This window comes from Kogia breviceps, chromosome 3 (assembly GCF_026419965.1).
Source record: "Kogia breviceps isolate mKogBre1 chromosome 3, mKogBre1 haplotype 1, whole genome shotgun sequence".
In the NCBI taxonomy this organism is placed as follows: domain Eukaryota; kingdom Metazoa; phylum Chordata; class Mammalia; order Artiodactyla; family Physeteridae; genus Kogia; species Kogia breviceps.
In genome coordinates, this window is record NC_081312.1 from 26,949,873 (window position 1) to 26,968,413 (window position 18,541).

General features: G+C 39.5%; 1 protein-coding gene across 20 annotated transcripts in view; it reads right to left on the minus strand.

The window, feature by feature from the left end:
* Window positions 1–18,541, minus strand: part of TTLL5 (tubulin tyrosine ligase like 5) — a 318,155-nt gene that overhangs the window by 197,144 nt on the left and 102,470 nt on the right. For all 20 annotated transcript variants that reach the window (XM_067028048.1, XM_067028041.1, XM_067028055.1 and 17 more), the window contains 3 exons: window positions 6,968–7,125; window positions 5,725–6,031; window positions 1,170–1,290 (listed from right to left, as the gene is read on the minus strand). In XM_067028048.1, the coding sequence (XP_066884149.1) occupies window positions 1,170–1,290; window positions 5,725–6,031; window positions 6,968–7,125 (586 nt within the window). The remainder of the gene's footprint in view (window positions 1–1,169; window positions 1,291–5,724; window positions 6,032–6,967; window positions 7,126–18,541) is intronic.

Here is an 18,541-nt window from a genome sequence, read left to right on the forward strand (position 1 = left end):
GTTGTATTGGCTACTTTAAATTCACAAGTTGTTTTCTGGGATATCCATCATGCTTTTATAATAAGCCCGGCATATTGTACACCTCTTATATGTGGAGAACTGAAAATTACAGTAGGATCACCACTGAGGTGGACAAAGGATGCAGCTTTCTCAGACTTAATGGTCCTTCTCTTTTCAGTGACAGATCCCTGTGGTTAAAAAGCGTAAGGAAGGGCTGTGTCTTCTTCTATATGAGTTGACCTTACCAAAGAGCTTGAAGCTCCCTGTCATTCTGATCCAAAAAGAAAAACATTGCTAGTATATTAAATTTTAGGCAGGTTTGAATGACCAAGATACAGTAAAAATTATTACACAAGTTTGCTTCCAGTAATCTAAGAATTTTATAAAGTGACAACTAGTAAAGAAAAAAAACGTTGAAATGGAGGATGGTATGTTCTCAGAGGGCCCATGATAAAGTGTTGACTTTCAAAGAGCTAACTTGACCCCCCAGGACAGCAACTAAATGCCTTATGACCCATGGAAACAGTGCAAGAGCAAATAATGTACAACTGCAACATTTGAGTTTAAGTTCCAGTTTCAGCACATATGAGCTGAACAACAGGCAAGTTACCCGCTTCCTCTAGGTCTTTGTTTTCTCATCTGCAAATGGAGATGACAGTGCCTATATCAAAGAATTAATAAAATGTGAAGCTGCTTGAGAAAGGACTCTGCAAATTGTTATTCTTTTCTAGGGCTTTGCATGGGCCTGACATCTAATGAGCAATCAATTTCCATTTTCAGAATGAAGTAAATTAATGCCCTCAACACATACTGTGATGAACACGGCTCCAGATCCAAGATTCACTTCACAGAAAAGTAAGAGAAATCTGCAAGCTATACTGTGGAATAATTCTTTCACCACAAGTATACTGTTCTTTATCTTAGTATAGGGAAAAAAAGAAAAGAAGGAAGGAAGGAAGGGAGGGAGGGAGGAAGGGAGGAAGGAAGGAAGGAAGGAAGGAAGGAAGGAAGGAAGGAAGGAAGGAAGGAAGGAAGGAAGGAAGGAAAGGGAAGGGAAGGGAAGGGAGGGAGAGAGGGAGGGAAGGGAGGGAGGGAGGGAGGGAGGGAGGGAGGGAGGGAGGAAGGGAGAGTAAGGGAAAGTAAAAAGGTTCCAACAAGAAGAGCCTCACCATCTGTTCATCCTCTTTGGCAGCCCAACTGGCATTGAACGTTTGACCTCCACTGTCTTTCATCAGTCGGATTTGAACATGCTGGAGATAGGCAGAGAATGCTATTCGGGCCTGCACTTTGCTACAGAAATCCAAAACAACATACCGTTATGAGACAGAATGGTGCACCTACCAAAGGTGTGCCTGCCTCTCTCAAAGTGGCCTTTGAGGATCCTTCTATTAGGATGGCTAAGGAAAATGAAGCCCATCATACAGTCACTGAGTAAAGATTCCTTCTACCCAGTACATGAGATTTCTTTTTTTCTATTTAAAGAATCAGAGGTGGAGAATCCTACTTATTTTCTCATTACTACCATGGAGTGGGGTGGGGTGTGGGGGGAATCAAGCAAGAATAGAGAATCATGTTTCCTACTCTTACACCTTATCTTTTGGAACTTTTAAACAACTTTCTTGGGGAAATGGACAGGAAAAGTACTGAATTTTCACAAGAACCTTTGTATTGATACAGAAAGGTTTTTCTGCCTTGGAGGCCCTTAAAAACATACTTATCAGTTAGTACAAAAGTATGGCTTTTGCTATAGCAACTAATTTCTGGTGTGCAAAGGCCTCCAAAGCAGGAAACAGATAAATCCTACAAAGGCACTTTGAGACCAAATTTAAGGTCAGGCTTTTCTCAACTACAAGACGGGAGAGGCTGGAGCCCAGAACAAATGAGTGAGGTCCAACAGAGTTTGGCATAGATGCACTGACCGGCTAGGACGAGCCCAGATGTTCAGGGGGATAAAGAACTCCACACATACAGTAAAAAGCACCTCAGCAACATCACTGAAGAACCCAGCTGATTTCTGCTTGGTGGTCTAGGTTGGAAACAAGGAAATCTGATCAAAGCTATCATTTAGAAGACAGAAGTACCAGAGAAACACTGATGACTTTCATTTCAGCTGCTAACTGCAGCAGATCTGTTTTCTTTCAGGAGAGACGTAGTTACTTCAGCTGCTTGGCCTTCTGACATGCTAGCCAAAATTACATCAGCGAAGATTAGGGCCCAACACAAACTTTGTTTACAATCCTCACACATGCAATCACTGAATGCTTTCTACTCACTGTTCCCCCAAGGTTAGGACGAAGGACTTGTCCAGAGTAAACTGGAAATCCTAGGAGGGTCAACATCTAGCTTCTATGTGTGTGCTGGAAGGGAGAGGAGTCAGGTTGGGGAGTAGATTTGCTTTTCAAGCTCTTCAGAGTATGAAATATAAGGCTACATCTTTGTTATTAATAGGAATAGTTGATGGGTACACAATATGATTTTGAAATTTATATTTTCAAATGCTTTTCATCACGAAGAACACTTAAAATCCTTGTTCTGGAGACCATATACACTTTCCCCTCAACCATTCCCATAAGCTAATTATTTTCAAGTCAAAATAAATGAAAGAAGACTCTCCATTTTGGTCGACAAATTCACCTTCAATAAAGCGAGTTAAAAATGGCATGTTTCAGACACCTCCAAATGTAGCAAAATACCCAATTTTATTGACTATTTACCTAATATTAAAATATGAAGGTCTTTTGGATAAGGGAATTACTGCTTGGAAGTTGAGATTTCAATCAACCTTTCGTTGCAAATCACTGTTGTAAATCAAACGAACAAGAACTGAGTTTTCCATCTCTAAAAACCTTGCTAAAGAGATCTGTGGGATGTTAATCCTGAGGTTGTCCCTAAGGTATCGGACACATTGGTCAGCTAGTAATCTGTAACTGACAAACCAAAATAATAGAATAATTTACACCGAAGAAATCTATTTTTTAAAAATAAAAGCCTATGGAGATCCTCAGTATACAAAAGTATACAACTAGTGGGCTGGGGCCTGGAGTCTTGAATCCTTGCCACGGACCACCCCCAGATCCCTCAGTAGCCACTGAGATGCCCCACAGAATTATGGGCCTCTCCAGGGAACACAGTTTGAAAACCACTGATTTATTACATTAACACACCCTGCAATTACAAGAGTTTACTCTTTAAAAGTAAGATTCGTAAGATTTATGAATAACTAGTTTATTTCTACAACATCTAAGTAGAATGTTATTTCTGGAAAGGACATTAGAATATAGTCCAGTGGTTTTCAAATGTTCTATTTCAATTCAGTGGACTCCTCCTTCCTCTCTAGAGAGCATAGTTTGAAAAACCTGTCTATGTCTAACCCCATACCCTGGCCTAACAGAAAAGAAAACCGGGGCCTAGAGAAGCTCTCTGACTTGCCTGTGGTCATACCGCCAGTTGGCAAGCACTGAAAAGCCAGAGCCAAGTCTTCTGACAGAGCCCTCTCTGCTCTCCACTAACGCAACTACTCTCATTCTTCACGCACCGTTCCAAACCTTAACTCCACCCTCCAACCCCCTAAACGCCAATATCACCCTCCATCCTTGCGGTATAAGAACTGACCTCTCGCTTAGAAACTAAAGGCCGTCGTGCTTATATAACTACATTTTCTGCCTCTTTAACCTCTAACTACTGCATTCATTACAGGAAGAGACACCCCTCCACTGGCCTCTTCCTACCTTCCTTTAGGACAATATATCCATTTCTGTATCTCTAATTCTTTTGCCATCAAAGCCTTCCCCTAGTCTCTAAATAAGCTCCAGAATCCCTATCTTAAGAAATCTTTTTTCTCTTAGCTTGCTCTCTCTCTCTGATGAGTTCTCACCTGTCTTTCATTCATTGTCAAACTCTCTGAAAAAGTTAGTTCACACTTGCTTTCCTATTCGCTCAACTCACAATTTCTCTTCTACCCACTAAGTCCACGCCCAGGTCATAAATGCAGGAGACTCTTTTCAGGCTTCATCCTAACTTGGGCTGCTGGAGGCACTCTATAGCTTGAAACTCTCATCTTGTAGCTTTTCTATACTGTCTCCTCCCAGTTTTATAGCTAAGTGCTACTTCTTGGTCTCTTTACTATTAAACACTGGTTTTCCCCAGGCCTCAGATCTCTTCCTTTTCTCCTGTCTATGCTTGCTGAACTAAACTGAAATGGACAAGCTCATCTACTCTGAAGTGGTACAGTCCTGTTCAACTCTGACTTTCAAAGCTGTATTTTCACTTATCTACGGATCATCTTCATCCCAAAGCACTTCCACCGCACCGTGTCCCAAATAAAACACATTATTTCTATCATGAAACCAACTCCTGTGCTCCTTATATTGACTGATGGCAGCACCAAGTTACCAAACTTGGAAAATTCAGTCTCTTTGGAATTCTTACATCTACAGGGACCAACCCCTACCAATTTTAACTTGCAAATTTCATTCACTCCATCCCATTCTCTTCATTCCTATAGCCACTGCTCTGATCAAGACCTTCATCTTCCTGTCTTTGGACTTCTTTAACAGCCCCTAACTCGGTTCTCTACCCTTAGTTCTCCTCTTATCAATCACGATCCCACAATGCAACCAGAATTTACTTTCTAAATCAAGATCTGACCATATCACACATCTGCTTAAAAATTATCCATCTAGGAAATAAAGTCCAGGCTCCTCTATGGCACTTTATAATCAAATGACATCCAATTTTTTAGTCTCACTTCTTATTGCACCCTTTTCTCCATGTAACGTCACACCACTAATCTGTATTTCTCAAACTTGCCAAGCTCATTCCAATTTCAGGTTCTTTATACTTGCCGTTCTGCCTGGAATATTCTGCTCCCTGATATTCACATGAGTTACTCCTTCTCATCATTTAGGACTCACCTTAAAGCTTACCTCTCCATGCCCAAAGCACCAGAAGCTACAGAAACTTTCTGTCCAATTACACTCTAATACTACACCCTATTTTATTGTCTACACAGCACTTCTTACTGCCTGAAATTACCTTGTTTCTTTGTTTACTGTCAGTCTTGCCCACCAGACTGTGGGCTCCACGACTGTTTTGGTCTCCACCGTAACACTCTACAGCCCAGCACAATTCCTGGTATAGATCAAGTGCTCAATAAACATTTGTCAAGGAACTGAATGAATGACTGTACTATCACCCCTCTGTGCCTTTACTCCTTCTACTAGCACTCCCATACTTAGCTGTCACTTCCCAAATCCAGAAAGCCTACCTATCGGGGAAGGCCTGGTTCAAATATTGCCTCCTCCCTAACGTCTCTCTAGCCCTCCCAAGCAAGACCAATCACTCCTTTTCCTGTGTCCTAAGAGCCCTTTGTCCATACTGGGGTCATAGCCCCCGCTCTTTAAGTGTCCCCACTCTAAGCCGTGAACTGCTTGAGCTCCTTGTCTCAGTCACCTTGTGCTCTTAAGTCACTAATGCTGAAACCCAACAAATATTTGTTGAGCCAATGAGACCTGAGTTTGTATCATAGTTCTAGACCTTGGACAAGCAATGTCTCTAAGGCTCAGTTTCCTTGATAGTAATAATATCAAATCACAGTCATTAATTCACAGGATTCCTGTGCATAAGAAATGAAAAATAGCTATAAAGCCACAAGCACAATACCCTGGTACACAGTACACACTAGCTGTTTTCAGTTTTGCTATTATAATTAGGAAAGGTACATACCTAAGATTGCCATTATCTTGCAGAATCTGCATCAGGTTAAATTTAGGCTCTGGTTCCCGAGTCTCAGTTTTGCAGCACTGTTCACCTTTGTTATTCCATTCAGGAACTTTCACGGCCCTTTCCTCGGGTGAATTTTCTACCATAACAGTCAGTGAGGGTGTGTGTTTGGCTTGATTTTCTCCGAGAGACCCTGCAGACTCCTCCTGGGAAGCTTCCTGTTCTTCATCTTCACTGTCTAAGGCGACTTCTTCCACCTCTTCGCTCTCTGTCTCGGTTTTAACATTCATTTCAGCTGGTTGGGTAATCACTAAATGCGAAGAATCACTAATGTTGCTGAAAAAAGGATTAAATTTTCCTCTCTCCCAATACCTTCCTTTTATCTTTTCAGTAAAAACCCACTTCTAAATCAGACCACAAATAATGCACAAAATTAACAACATACACACGTCCCTCTTACATATTCTAAAAACCTATTAATGATTTTCATTAGGGTTGATGTTTCTCATCGTAATACCAATGGTTCTCTCACAACTTACGGCAAAAACCCTTCTTGTCAAGTAATCTCTACGGCGTGTTAGAGGTTTTCAGAAGGGCATCTTTCACGGGGGTACAATAAGCAGGGGAATATCTTTCTATCATATGTTTATCCATTATCCTTCTCCTCCACTGCCTTGGAAGGTCTCTGAGGACAAGGACCATAGCTTTTTTATTCACCAATGAAACCCCAGTGACTAATGTGCTTGACACAGGCACTCAACAAACGAGAGAAGGAGGGAGAAAAAGGAAATCAATTCATCTGTGACAGACAGATCTGTAACAAGGGAGATTCTAGGAGAGAATGAAATTCCCCTTTTTTTGTTCATGTTTAAAATACTTACACAATTCAGCAATATCAAAGGACGAACTGGACTTCATACCTAATCATGAAAAACCCAAACAATGACGCTCAGGGTTCCATTAAACTTAAGGTAAGTATCAGGTAGTTAAATGATGCTGTAAGAGTAAGAGCAAAGGCCAAAATGTGTGCACTTCAGATATTCTTCAAATACAAATATCACAGAATGGAAAGTTTAAAAACTTATTATCCGTTTGAAACAAGTTTCTGAGGAAAAAGACTATATCAAAAAAAGTAAGCATATGTGATCAGAAAGTTCTGATTCATTACGTGTTAATTAAGAAGCTGATTAAATCGGTCTGACAGGACACAGATCATAGAGCTTGGTGAAAGCTCACCAGCCGGTACCTGGATATTTTGGCCGCATTGTCCTCAATCTGCCACTCCGTCGTCGATGTTTTCGCACCTCCAGAGACAGGAGCTTCCTCTCATAAAGAGCAGCGTGCAGCTTGGCCCTTGAATTCATATTCTCTACCTTCAATTCCGGTGCTCCATCAACCACCATTCTATGGGAAAAAACATGGTAGCTAGAGCCTTCAGAAAGTTCTCTCCTTTATTCCAAGGCTAAGTTTGACAGAACTCTGTAATGATGTCAGGCCAGGCATGGTTACTCTAGTGAATTCTAAAATGTTTGACAGATAAGTGGGAATACTGGAATCTATATTAGAATTTCACTAATGGGCTATCTGAATTTGTTAAATGTTCTGAACAAAAATATATCTGAAGACAATGTTTAAGTATTTTTGAGTATTCAGTAAAACTGGCTGACTATTCAGTACAGAGATCATAAAGTGCTACCCAACTATGCCTTAAGAATGACTAGAGGGCTTCCCTGGTGGCGCAGTGGTTGAGAGCCCGCCTGCCGATGCAGGGGACACGGGTTCGTGCCCCGGTCCGGGAAGATCCCACATGCCGAGGAGCGGCTGGGCCCGTGAGCCACGGCCGCTGAGCCTGCGCGTCCGGAGCCTGTGCTCTGCAACGGGAGAGGCCGCAGCAGTGAGAGGCCCGCGAACCACAAAAAAAAAAAAAAAAAAAAAAAAAAAAAGAATGACTAGAGATACTGGTAACAGTTTAATTCTTAAGCTGGTGATGGCTAGAGGTGTACTTATTAATTTATTTATTCATTATACCTTACTCAGGATTACACAAATATTCCTTGGACACATATAATATTTAATAAATACAGATTTAGCACAGGTTGAGACGAGGAGAGGAATGGCTGATAATCTGTGAATATGGCAGCACAGAGCTGAATGAGACTCACAGGGAAAGCATCTTCGTGAAAAGTCACCAAGACCTTGGGACGCACCAAGTCTCAAGCGCTCCCACAGGAGGAACTTCTCTCTTAGAGCATCCTTAGTTACAGGAGGAGTTGGGCAGAGGTGGCAGGGACTCTCCAGGTATTGAGGACAGGTCAGGAGTTAGGGTCAGAGGCACAGACAAGGGAAGGCAGCAGATGCAGGACAACACCAAATTCAATCAGATCATGGATGGGAAATGAGATGAGGGGGGAGAATGGCTACAGATACGTTAGGCATTAGATAAAATAAATCATAAATTAGGTTAAGTGACAGGAACCAGCCCCAATCCACACAAGGACCGGGCAAAGTACAGCACAGGCAGAGATAACCAGGTCACAAAAGAGAGACAGGGTTCTTGGTCACTAAGTCAGAAAAGACGTATCCATGTTAGTGTCGGAAAGCAGGCAGCCGACTCTGTATACCCAGAACTCAAGATCTAACTGGTTGGCTCTGAACTCTCTCTCTTGTGAACTCTTCACAGCTCAAAGCGTACTCCCTTTGAGGTGGGAATTCATCCCCATTCCTCTGGGAGTTTTCAGTCCCTGAGTATGATGGAAAGGCTGTGTCTTTTGGTCTATTTTGAACTTCCAGAGATTTCTGGGTAGATGGACTGGACAGTAAGTATTTTGAAGGCCTCCCCTCTTGAGCGGGACATTGAACCAAGAACTGGGAGGGTCCTGATACGGGGTGCAGAAAAGGGAAGCAAATTAATAAACTTTAAAAATAGTTCAACCCCAGTTTATCACAGTCTCAACAACTGAACATTACCCCCTCACACACACACACACACAGAGTTATGAAAATAGATTTTTGGCCAATTAACTAATAAAGAAAATAAAACAAATCTGGTATTTTAAAATAACAACTATAAGCTTCTGAGAAACCCTGAACAGACATATAAATCACAACTATTACAAGGAATGGAGGTAGGGAATGCTGGGGAAAGAAACAGAATTATAGTTCTATAAGGGCAAGGCCCACGGCTTGTCTTGCTTCTCACTGGATCAGTGATGTTTATGAAACTGCTCAGCACACACCTGACATACCATAAATACTTTTGAATTAATAAACAATTGAATTCCCCATAAGTTGTAATACCTTTTATCTATGTCTACTTTATTTTATTTTTCTACACTTTTACTATGAAATATTTAAACAAATAGAAAGGTTTAAAGAATTATACAGTGAACATCCATATACCCACTGGCCAGTTTCTACAATGAATATCTTACTATATTTGTTTCATCACATATATATCCAATTTTCTCTTCTTCTATCCATCCATCAATCAATCCACCTAATTTTTAAAGCATTTCAAAGTTGCAGGAAGACATCAGTGCACTTCACCCCTAAACACTTTTAACACTCAAATCATTAGGATCTAGAGTTCAATATTTTATAGGTATTTGGAAGTTCTTTCTCTTATTTTTTTTGAGAGAGGAGGGGGGAGCTAAAAATGACACACAGTGAAACATCCAAATATTAAATGTCCATATGTCCATTTGATGAGACCTAGAGCTATGTAACCCAAACTCTAACACTACTATCCCCTCGGAAAGTTCTCATGGCCCTTCCCAGTAAATCCCTCTCTCATACTCCCAAAGGAAACCGTTCTGAATTTTTGCATCACATGTTAGGTTTGCCTGTCCTAGAACTCCATAAAGACGGAATAGTACAGTATGAACTCTTTTGTGTTAAGTCTCCTTTCATTCAGCATTTTTTGAGATTGATCCATGTTGTGTGTATCAGTATGGATCCTCTTTTTTGCTGAGGATTAGTCCAGTGTATGAATAATCCACAGTTCACCTATTCCCCTATTGTTGGACACAGAAGTTCCTTCTTAGTTTTGGAATATTACGAATGAAGCCACTATGAACATTTTTGTACAAGTCATTTTGTGGTTATGCTTTTCATTTCTTCTGAGTAAAGATCTCAGAGTGGAATTTTCTAGGCTAACAAACTGTCAGACTCTTTCTAAAGTGCCTGTACCAGTTTATGCTGCCAGTGACAATTTATCAGAGTTCCATGAGCTCCACATCCGCACTATTTGCTGTTGTCAGCCATTTTTTTTCCAGTTTTATTGAGGTATAATTGACAAATAAAATTATAAGATACTTAAAGTGTACAATGTAATGATTTGATACAATTTTAGCCATTCTGCTGGATGTTTGGTGGTATCTCATGATTTTAATTTGCAATTCTCTTATAACAAAGGCTGTAAAGCACATTTTCATTAGTATATTGGTTATTCACATATCTTCCTTTTAAAATGTCCAAGCATTTTACCCATTTGTAACTGGGTTGATTGTCTTATAATTATTTAGTTGTAGGAGTTTGTTATATTTTATATATACAAGTCCTTTGACAGATATGTTTGATGAATATCTTCACTCAGTCTATGGCTTGTCTACTAATTTTCTAAATAATGTCTTTATAGCAAAAATATTTAATTTTGAGGAAATCTAACTTTCATTTTTTCATTTTTGCTGATTACTTTCTGTGTCATGTCTAAAAACTTTTGCCAACCCAAAGTCACAAAGATACTTTCCTTACAAAGTTTTAGAGTAATAGCTTTTATGTTTATGTCTGTGAATCACCTCTAATTTTTGTGGGAGACAGAGGTTGAAGTTCACTTTTTAAAATAAAATATTCAGTTCCAGCCCCATTTATTAAAAAGTTTCCCTTCCCCATTGGATTACTTTAGGCCTTTTGTTTAAAGTCATGCAGGCCTATTTCTGGGCTCGTTATTCTGTTCCATTGATCACTTTGCAAGTTTTGATTACTATAGCATTATAATGTTTCTTTTTTTTTTTTTTTTTCATCTTACCCTTCCCCCTCCCCATATCCTCAAGTCCATGCTCTAGTAGGTCTGTGTTTTATTCCCATCCTATCAGTAATCTCTTCATGACATTTTTTTTTCTTAGATTCCATATATATGTGTTAGCATACGGTATTTGTTTTTCTCCTTCTGACTTACTTCACTCTGTATGACAGACTCCAGGTCTATCCACCTCATTACAGATAACTCAGTTTCATTTCTTTTTATGGCTGAGTAATATTCCATTGTATATATGTGCCACATCTTCTTTATCCATTCATCTGCTGATGGACACTTAGGTTGTTCTGTGTCCTGGCTATCATAAATAGAGCTGCAATGAACATTTTGGTACATGACTCTATTTGAATTATGGTTTTCTCAGGGTATATGCCCAGTAGTGGGATTGCGGGGTCGTATGGTAGTTCTATTTGTAGTTTTTTAAGGAACCTCCATACTGTTCTCCATAGTGGCTGTATCGATTTACATTCCCACCAGCAGTGGGAATGTAAATTTCTAGAATGTAAATTTCTCCACACCCTCTCCAGCATTTATTGTTTCTAGATTTTTTGATGATGCCCAATCTGACTGGTGTGAGATGACATCTCACTGTAGTTTTGATTTGCATTTCTCTAATGATTAATGATGTTGAGCATTCTTTCATGTGTTTGTTGGCAATCTGTATATCTTCTTTGGAGAAATGTCTATTTAGTTCTTCTGCCCATTTTTGGATTGGGTTGTTTATTTTTTTGTTATTGAGCTGCATGAGTTGCTTATAAACTTTGGATATTAATCCTTTGTCAGTTGCTTCATTTGCAAATATTTTCTTCCATTCTGAGGGTTGTCTTTTGGTCTTGTTTATGGTATCCTTTGCTGTGCAAACGCTTTTAAGTTTCATTAGGTCCCATTTGTTTATTTTTGCTTTTATTTCCATTTCTCTAGGAGATGGGTCAAAAAGGATCTTGCTGTGATTTATATCATAGAGTGTTCTGCCTATGTTTTCCTCTAAGAGTTTGATAGTGTCTGGCCTTACATTTAGGTCTTTAAGTCTGGTACTCTAGGTCTTTTTCAAGATTACTTTGGATATTCTAAGCTCTTTGCATTTTCATATACATTGAAAAAAAATGGTCAATTTCTACAAAAAAAGAATCTACTATAATATTCTTTAGATCAATTTGGGGAGAATGAATACTTACAATATTAAGTCTTCTAATTCATGAACATGACATATCTCTGCACTTATTTAGATCTTCTTTAATCTCTTAATTTATTTATTTACTTTTGGCTGCGTTGGGTCTTCATTGCTGTGTGGAGGCTTTCTGTAGTTGCAGCGAGCGGGGACTGCTCTTTGTTGCAGTGCACAGGCCTCTCACTGCGGTGGCTTCTCTTGTTGCAGAGCACGGGCTCTAGGTGCACGGGCTTCAGTAGTTGTGGCGTGCGGGCTCTACAGCGCGGGCTCAGTAGCTATGGCACACAGGCTTAGTTGGTCCGCGGCATGTGGGATCTTCCTGGATCAGGGCTCGAACCTGTGTCCCCTGTGTTGGCAGGCGGATTATTAACCACTGTGCCACCAGGGAAGCCCTCTTTAATCTCTTTAAGTAATATTTAGGAGCTTTTAATATGTAGGTATTGAGCATATTTTGTTAAATTTACCCCTAAGAATTTCACATTTTCGAAAGCTATTATAAATGGAATTATAAATTTCATTTTCTATTTACTGCTAGTATACTAAAAACCCAAGATTTTAGTATATTGACCTTGTATCCCAAGACCTTGCTAAGTGCACTTCAATGTTCTTGTAGTTATTCTGTGTATGCCTTATAACTTTCTACTAACCTGATAATGTCATCTAAGAGTAAAGATATTTAACCTCTTCCTTTCTAATCTGTATGCCTTTTATTTCTTTTTCTTCCCCTTGCTTTATTGTACTGCTTAGGCCCTCTAGTATAAAGGGAATACAAGTGGTGAAAGCAGACATCTTGCCTTATTACTAATCATAGGGTAACCTTCATTATGTCAGTATGACGTTAGAAGTAGGCTTTTCATAGAAGGCCTTTATCAGACTGAAGAATTTCTCTTCTATGCCTGATGTGTAAGGGTTTTTCTCATAAACATGTGGTGAATTTCATCAATTTAACACACATGGGTTTTTCTTTTTTTCAGCAATAAAATGATGATCTGTTGTTCTCCCCTTTATTTAATATGGTAAATTATATTGACTAATTTTCAAATGTTAAATCAACCTTGCATTACTGGGGAAAATCTCACTTTGGTCATCTGTATTATCCTTTTCATATACTGATGGATTCTATTTGCTAATATTCTTTTAAGAAATTCTGTATCTATGTTCATGTAGATATTAGCCTATAATTTTTTTTAATGTCTTTGTCAGGTTTTCATGTCATACTTTTCTGGCATCATAAAATGAATTGGGAAGTATCCTTGCCTATGTTTTTGAAAGAGTTTGTGTAAGATTGGTGTATATTCTTCCTCAAATGTTGATACAATTCACCAGTGAAACTACCTGGAGTTTGCTTTGTAGGAAAGTTTTTGCTTACAAATTCAATATTCTGATTAAGTATTGCAGCTCTATTTACAATAGCCAGGACATGGAAGCAACCTAAGTGTCCATCATCAGATGAATGGATAAAGAAGATGTGGTACATATATACAATGGAATATTACTCAGCCATAAAAAGAAACGAAATTGAGTTATTTGTAGTGAGGTGGATGCACCCTGTCATAAAGAGTGAAGTAAGTCAGAAAGAGAAAAACAAATACCGTATGCTAGTACATATACATGGAATCTAAGAAAAAAAAAGGTCATGAAGTACCTATGGATAAGACGGGAATAAAGACACAGACCTACTAGAGCATGGACTTGAGGATTGAGGAAGGGGAAGGGGAAGCTGTGACAAAGTGAGAGAGTGGCATGGACATATATACACTACCAAACGTAAAATAGATAGCTAGTGGGAAGCAGCCGCATAGCACAGGGAGATCAACTAGGTGGTTTGTGACCACCTAGAGGGGTGGGATAGGGAGGGAGGGTGGGAGGGAGGGAGACACAAGAGGGAAGAGATATGGGAACATATGTATATGTATAACTGATTCACTTTGTTATACAGCAGAAACTAACACACCATTGTAAAGCAATTATACTCCAATAAAGATGTTAAAAAAAATAAAAAATAATTAAAAATAAATAAATAAAGCTATAAGTCACACCCATCACACACACCACCAAACAGTACTTTAGCTGCATCCCACACATTTTGATGTTATATTTTTGTTATCGTTCAGTTCAAAATGCTTTGAATTTTCCTTACGATTTCTTCCTTGACCCATGTATTATTTAGAAACGTGTTGTTTAATTCCCAAATATTTGTTATTGATTTCTAATATCATTGTGGTCAAAGAACATACTCTGTATGATTTTAATCCTTTCAAACGTATTAAGACTTGTTTCATGCTTCAGCATGAGGTTTGTTATATGCCACCTTTTGTTTGCTTATACCTCTATACCACCAGAAAACCCGTACTGATGGCAATACAAATTGTCCTAAAGAAATGACAAAACCCACTGATCTTTAAATATTCTTGTTGTTTAAGTATTTTTTCTAATTTCCAAATTGATAGTAGTATACTCTAGGAAGTATATTCCTTGACTAGTAACTGGAGAAAATCTATAAACTAAGTGTGACTTTCATGTGGAAACAAGCTACAAAACTTGATTTCTCTCAGTTTTCCCTACATTAAATGGCAATCTTATTTTCCTTCTTTAAAGAAGGATCAGATTTATGCTTCAAAAGATTTGGAAGAGAAAACCAAGTTTATCTTAATTTTTAAATGTAAAACAAGGAGCTAGCTATAGGAGGTTTCTTTCTTATTGTCATTTTGCTTTGTAAAGAGAAATAGCACAAAGGGGATGTACATAATCTCCCAAACCAGAGGATGTGTAATTAGGGTTAAGGGTTTTTGTTCTGGTTGCAGTCTTCGGTTGGGCAAGGCCATCCCAGCCGTTCTTCTAAGACCTTTCTCTCCTCTGCCAAAATTAAGAGCCACAGGTATTTTGCACACTTTTAGTTCCAAGGCAAACTGGAAGCAACTCTGATCAGTCCCATAAGGTGCAAAGCTGTATGCCCCAGGTATGTCAAGGCCAGAACATAACCTTTTCTTTGAATTTAGCATGAGACAGGTCTTGAAATCTCATTAATAGTTTGGGCTCTCTCACATAGCCAAACAAGAATACTATTATTATCACTGAAATGACATATTGTAGTTATAAAATTATAAATCCCAAACTTAGTTTGTAAAAAGTTGCCATGGAATAGTGCTTCAATAGAAAACATTTTTATGTTACTATTTAAGCTGAGTCAAACTGAATGGTTATATAAAGTATCATGCTTAGCCTGTGCACGATCACATATTATACACATGGAAAGAACTTCTCAACTTTCAAAAATCAGTTACCGTCTTCTTCCTGTCAATAAGCTTCTTCTTGGGTTTTCCCTACAGAATTAGAAAGGACAAGTGGGTTAGAACACTACACAGATATTCTCTCCTGAGTTCACACACATACACACACTCCTGAGATCTGTACTACAGAAATTCAACATAGAATTAACTTATGCCAGGGAAGGCATCTTGGGGTAGAAGCAGACAGATGAACTGAGAACATGCTCAGAAAAGAACAGAGTACTATAACCTTTAGGGAGGATCAATAAAAAACAAAAGGAAGAGGACAAATGAATTCTAGAGGAAAATTCTAACAATTACTTGCATTTGTGTATCTCGCCACAAATCTAATCACACTTACTCTTCACATCAACCGTTGAGTCCCGTTTATAAAAGGGAGCAGGATAAGACCATTTTGTGACATGCCCAATGTCAGAGCTTTAAAGGGTTTAACATTGAACCTATAACTTTGCTCTCAGACTCCAGTGTTCTTTCTACTTGCACTGAACTGTATTAGGGAAAGAAACCAATCTCAATTCTCATGGGGTTCAAAAAAGATGCTCATGAGAAATAGATTTTCCGGAATTAAAAAAATCTCTTTAAAAAAGAGACGTTCTTCGTTGTCTCTAAACTAGAGTTGGGGTCTAACCACAGGAAGTAAGTACCTTTCAGGTTTAAACTGGCTTTTGTTTTTCATTCAACTTCCTTTCACTTGACCCTCTCTTTTTTTAAAAAAAATTTCCCCAGTTTTACTTATACTTATTTGTGAGTGTGTATATTTAGTTCTGTACAATTTTATCACTGTGTACGTTCATGTACCCACAGACAAGACACTGAACAATCCTATCACCATAAGGACGCCCTATGTTGCCCTTTTATAACCTTACCTCTGGCTTCCTTTAGCCTGTTCTCCATTCTAAAATTTTATCCTTTCAAAAATTGTTATATAAATGGAATCATACAACATGTAACCTATGATATTGGTTTTTTAAAAAGGAGACAGATGCAATCAATACCAAGATCTTCTATCTACAGAAAAATCAAGTGAAAAATTCGTCTCCACCAAAACGTTTTATCTTTTCTTTCCCATGTCTTCTATCTGTGCCAGCATCCTAATACTGTCAACTTATTATCAGAAATTATTTTAACTTTTACTATTTTAACTTTTTTATCAGATAATGCTTTGCACCAGTAATTCGCAATCATGGCTTCACATTACAATCACCTGAGCAGCTTTTAGTAAGTACAAGACTTCAGTCTGGGAAGGGCTAGGGCACAAATACGGTGTTACTAACATGCAGCCAGGGTTAAAATTACTGTCACGCTGTGAGACAGTAGGTACGACACTGTTTGCCAGGGCAGGGTGGGTAAGTGGGTGATGAGTTGGGGAGGGCAGGGAAGGCAGACAAAATGAACCAATTATGAAATGAAATGATTAGAGAATTAGCTTGAAAGTAGTTCTGACAGTAATGCAACGGGATTTGCAAGAGAGAACACATCCATTCAGGTTGAAGAGAACAGATTTAATGGAAGATGTTAGGGCTTGCAACAAATACAATTTCATTTTTTTTTTTTTTTTGTGGTCCGCGGGCCTCTCACTGCCGTGGCCTCTCCCATTGCGGAGCACAGGCTCCGGACGCGCAGGCTCAGCGGCCATGGCTCACGGGCCCAACCGCTCCGCGGCACGTGGGATCTTCCCGGACGGGGGCACGAACCCGCGTCCCCTGCATCGGCAGGCGGACTCTCAACCACTGCGCCACCAGGGAAGCCCACAATTTCATTTTTTTAAAGCATGTTTTTGTGTGTGTGCCTACCACATGGTAGGTTCTTGATACTGACAAAGATGAACATAACAAAGTACCTACTCTTAAAAGCCAACTTGAGGGCTTCCCTGGTGGCGCAGTGGTTGAGAATCCGCCTGCCGATGCAGGGGACGCGGGTTCGTGCCCCGGTCCGGGAAGATCCCACATGCCGCGGAGCGGTTGGGCCCGTGAGCCATGGCCGCTGAGCCTGCACGTCCGGAGCCTGTGCTCCGCAATGGGAGAGGCCACGGCAGTGAGAGGCCCGCGGACCACACACACAAAAAAAAAAGCCAACTTGAAAGTAGACAGAGTAGTTAGTAAACAGACAATTATAATACAGTATGTACAATACGGGAATCTAAATCATATGGAGGGATAAGAAGGGCGGGGAGAACTTCCTTGTAGTCTAGGTAAGAAGGTGAAGGACATAGCTAGAATAAGAATTCAGGATAAATTGAAGGCCACTCCAAGGGAATGTATGGGAAATCCAAGGGAATGTGAGGATAAGGAGGCATGAAAGAGCAGTAGATATGGTCTGATTTGCCATGGGTTGGTATTGAAAAGTGGAGATTAGGCGAAAAAGATAGGCAAGAGTAAATCAGGAGGGCCTTTCTTTGCTAAACAGGTAAATTCATGTTTTTTGAATCAAAGCTTTTAGAATGCTTTATAAGCAGGAGTTGTTACTGCAGCCTTAAGAGAGAAGTCAGGGAGGGCACCAATTTGGATGGGAAAAACAATTAATCCTCTATCTGAAATTTAGCATCATATACATGTAGGGGACCATCCACAGTAGTATAAGTGCGATTTTTTTTTTAACATCTTTACTGGCATATAATTGCTTTACAGTGGTGTGTTAGTTTCTGCTTTATAACAAAGTGAATCAGCTATACGTATACACGTAACCCCATATCCCCTCCCTCTTGTATCTCCCTCCCGCCCTCCCTATGCCACCCCTCTAGGTGGTCACAAAGCTGATCTCGCTGTGCTATGCGGCTGCTTTCTACTAGCTATCGATTTTACATTTGGTAGTGTATATATGTCCTTGCTGCTCTCTCACTTTGTCCCAGCTTACCCTTCCCCCTCCCCAAGTCCTCAAGTCCATTCTCTCTATATAAGTGCGGTTTGGCTACCAAAAGAAATAACACGTTTTTTTCATATTACTTTAGAGTTGTTCCAGGGTCACAAAATGTTGCCAACACTTACCACACTTTTTAAATTATGGTGGTTATTAGACCCACTGCTATTAAACCATCACTGAATGTGTTAATAAAGAAGCACATATATCATTACATCTCAAATTTTTTAATTGCTATGCTCCCCCCTAAAAGAATGCTTCCTAATTTTGGTGGTGGTTCCCAGATTGCCTGTTCCACCTTCCTTCTACCTCATGGGAAGCTCAACTGCGGAAAGATCTAGCCTCAAGCATAGAGTCCATGTCAGTTCAGAAACAGATTGACACAACCTTTGAGGAAACTCATGCAAACTACCAATCCTAAGCAAACAATCCATTACTTATAAATATGACTGGACAATCAGAAATCACCAG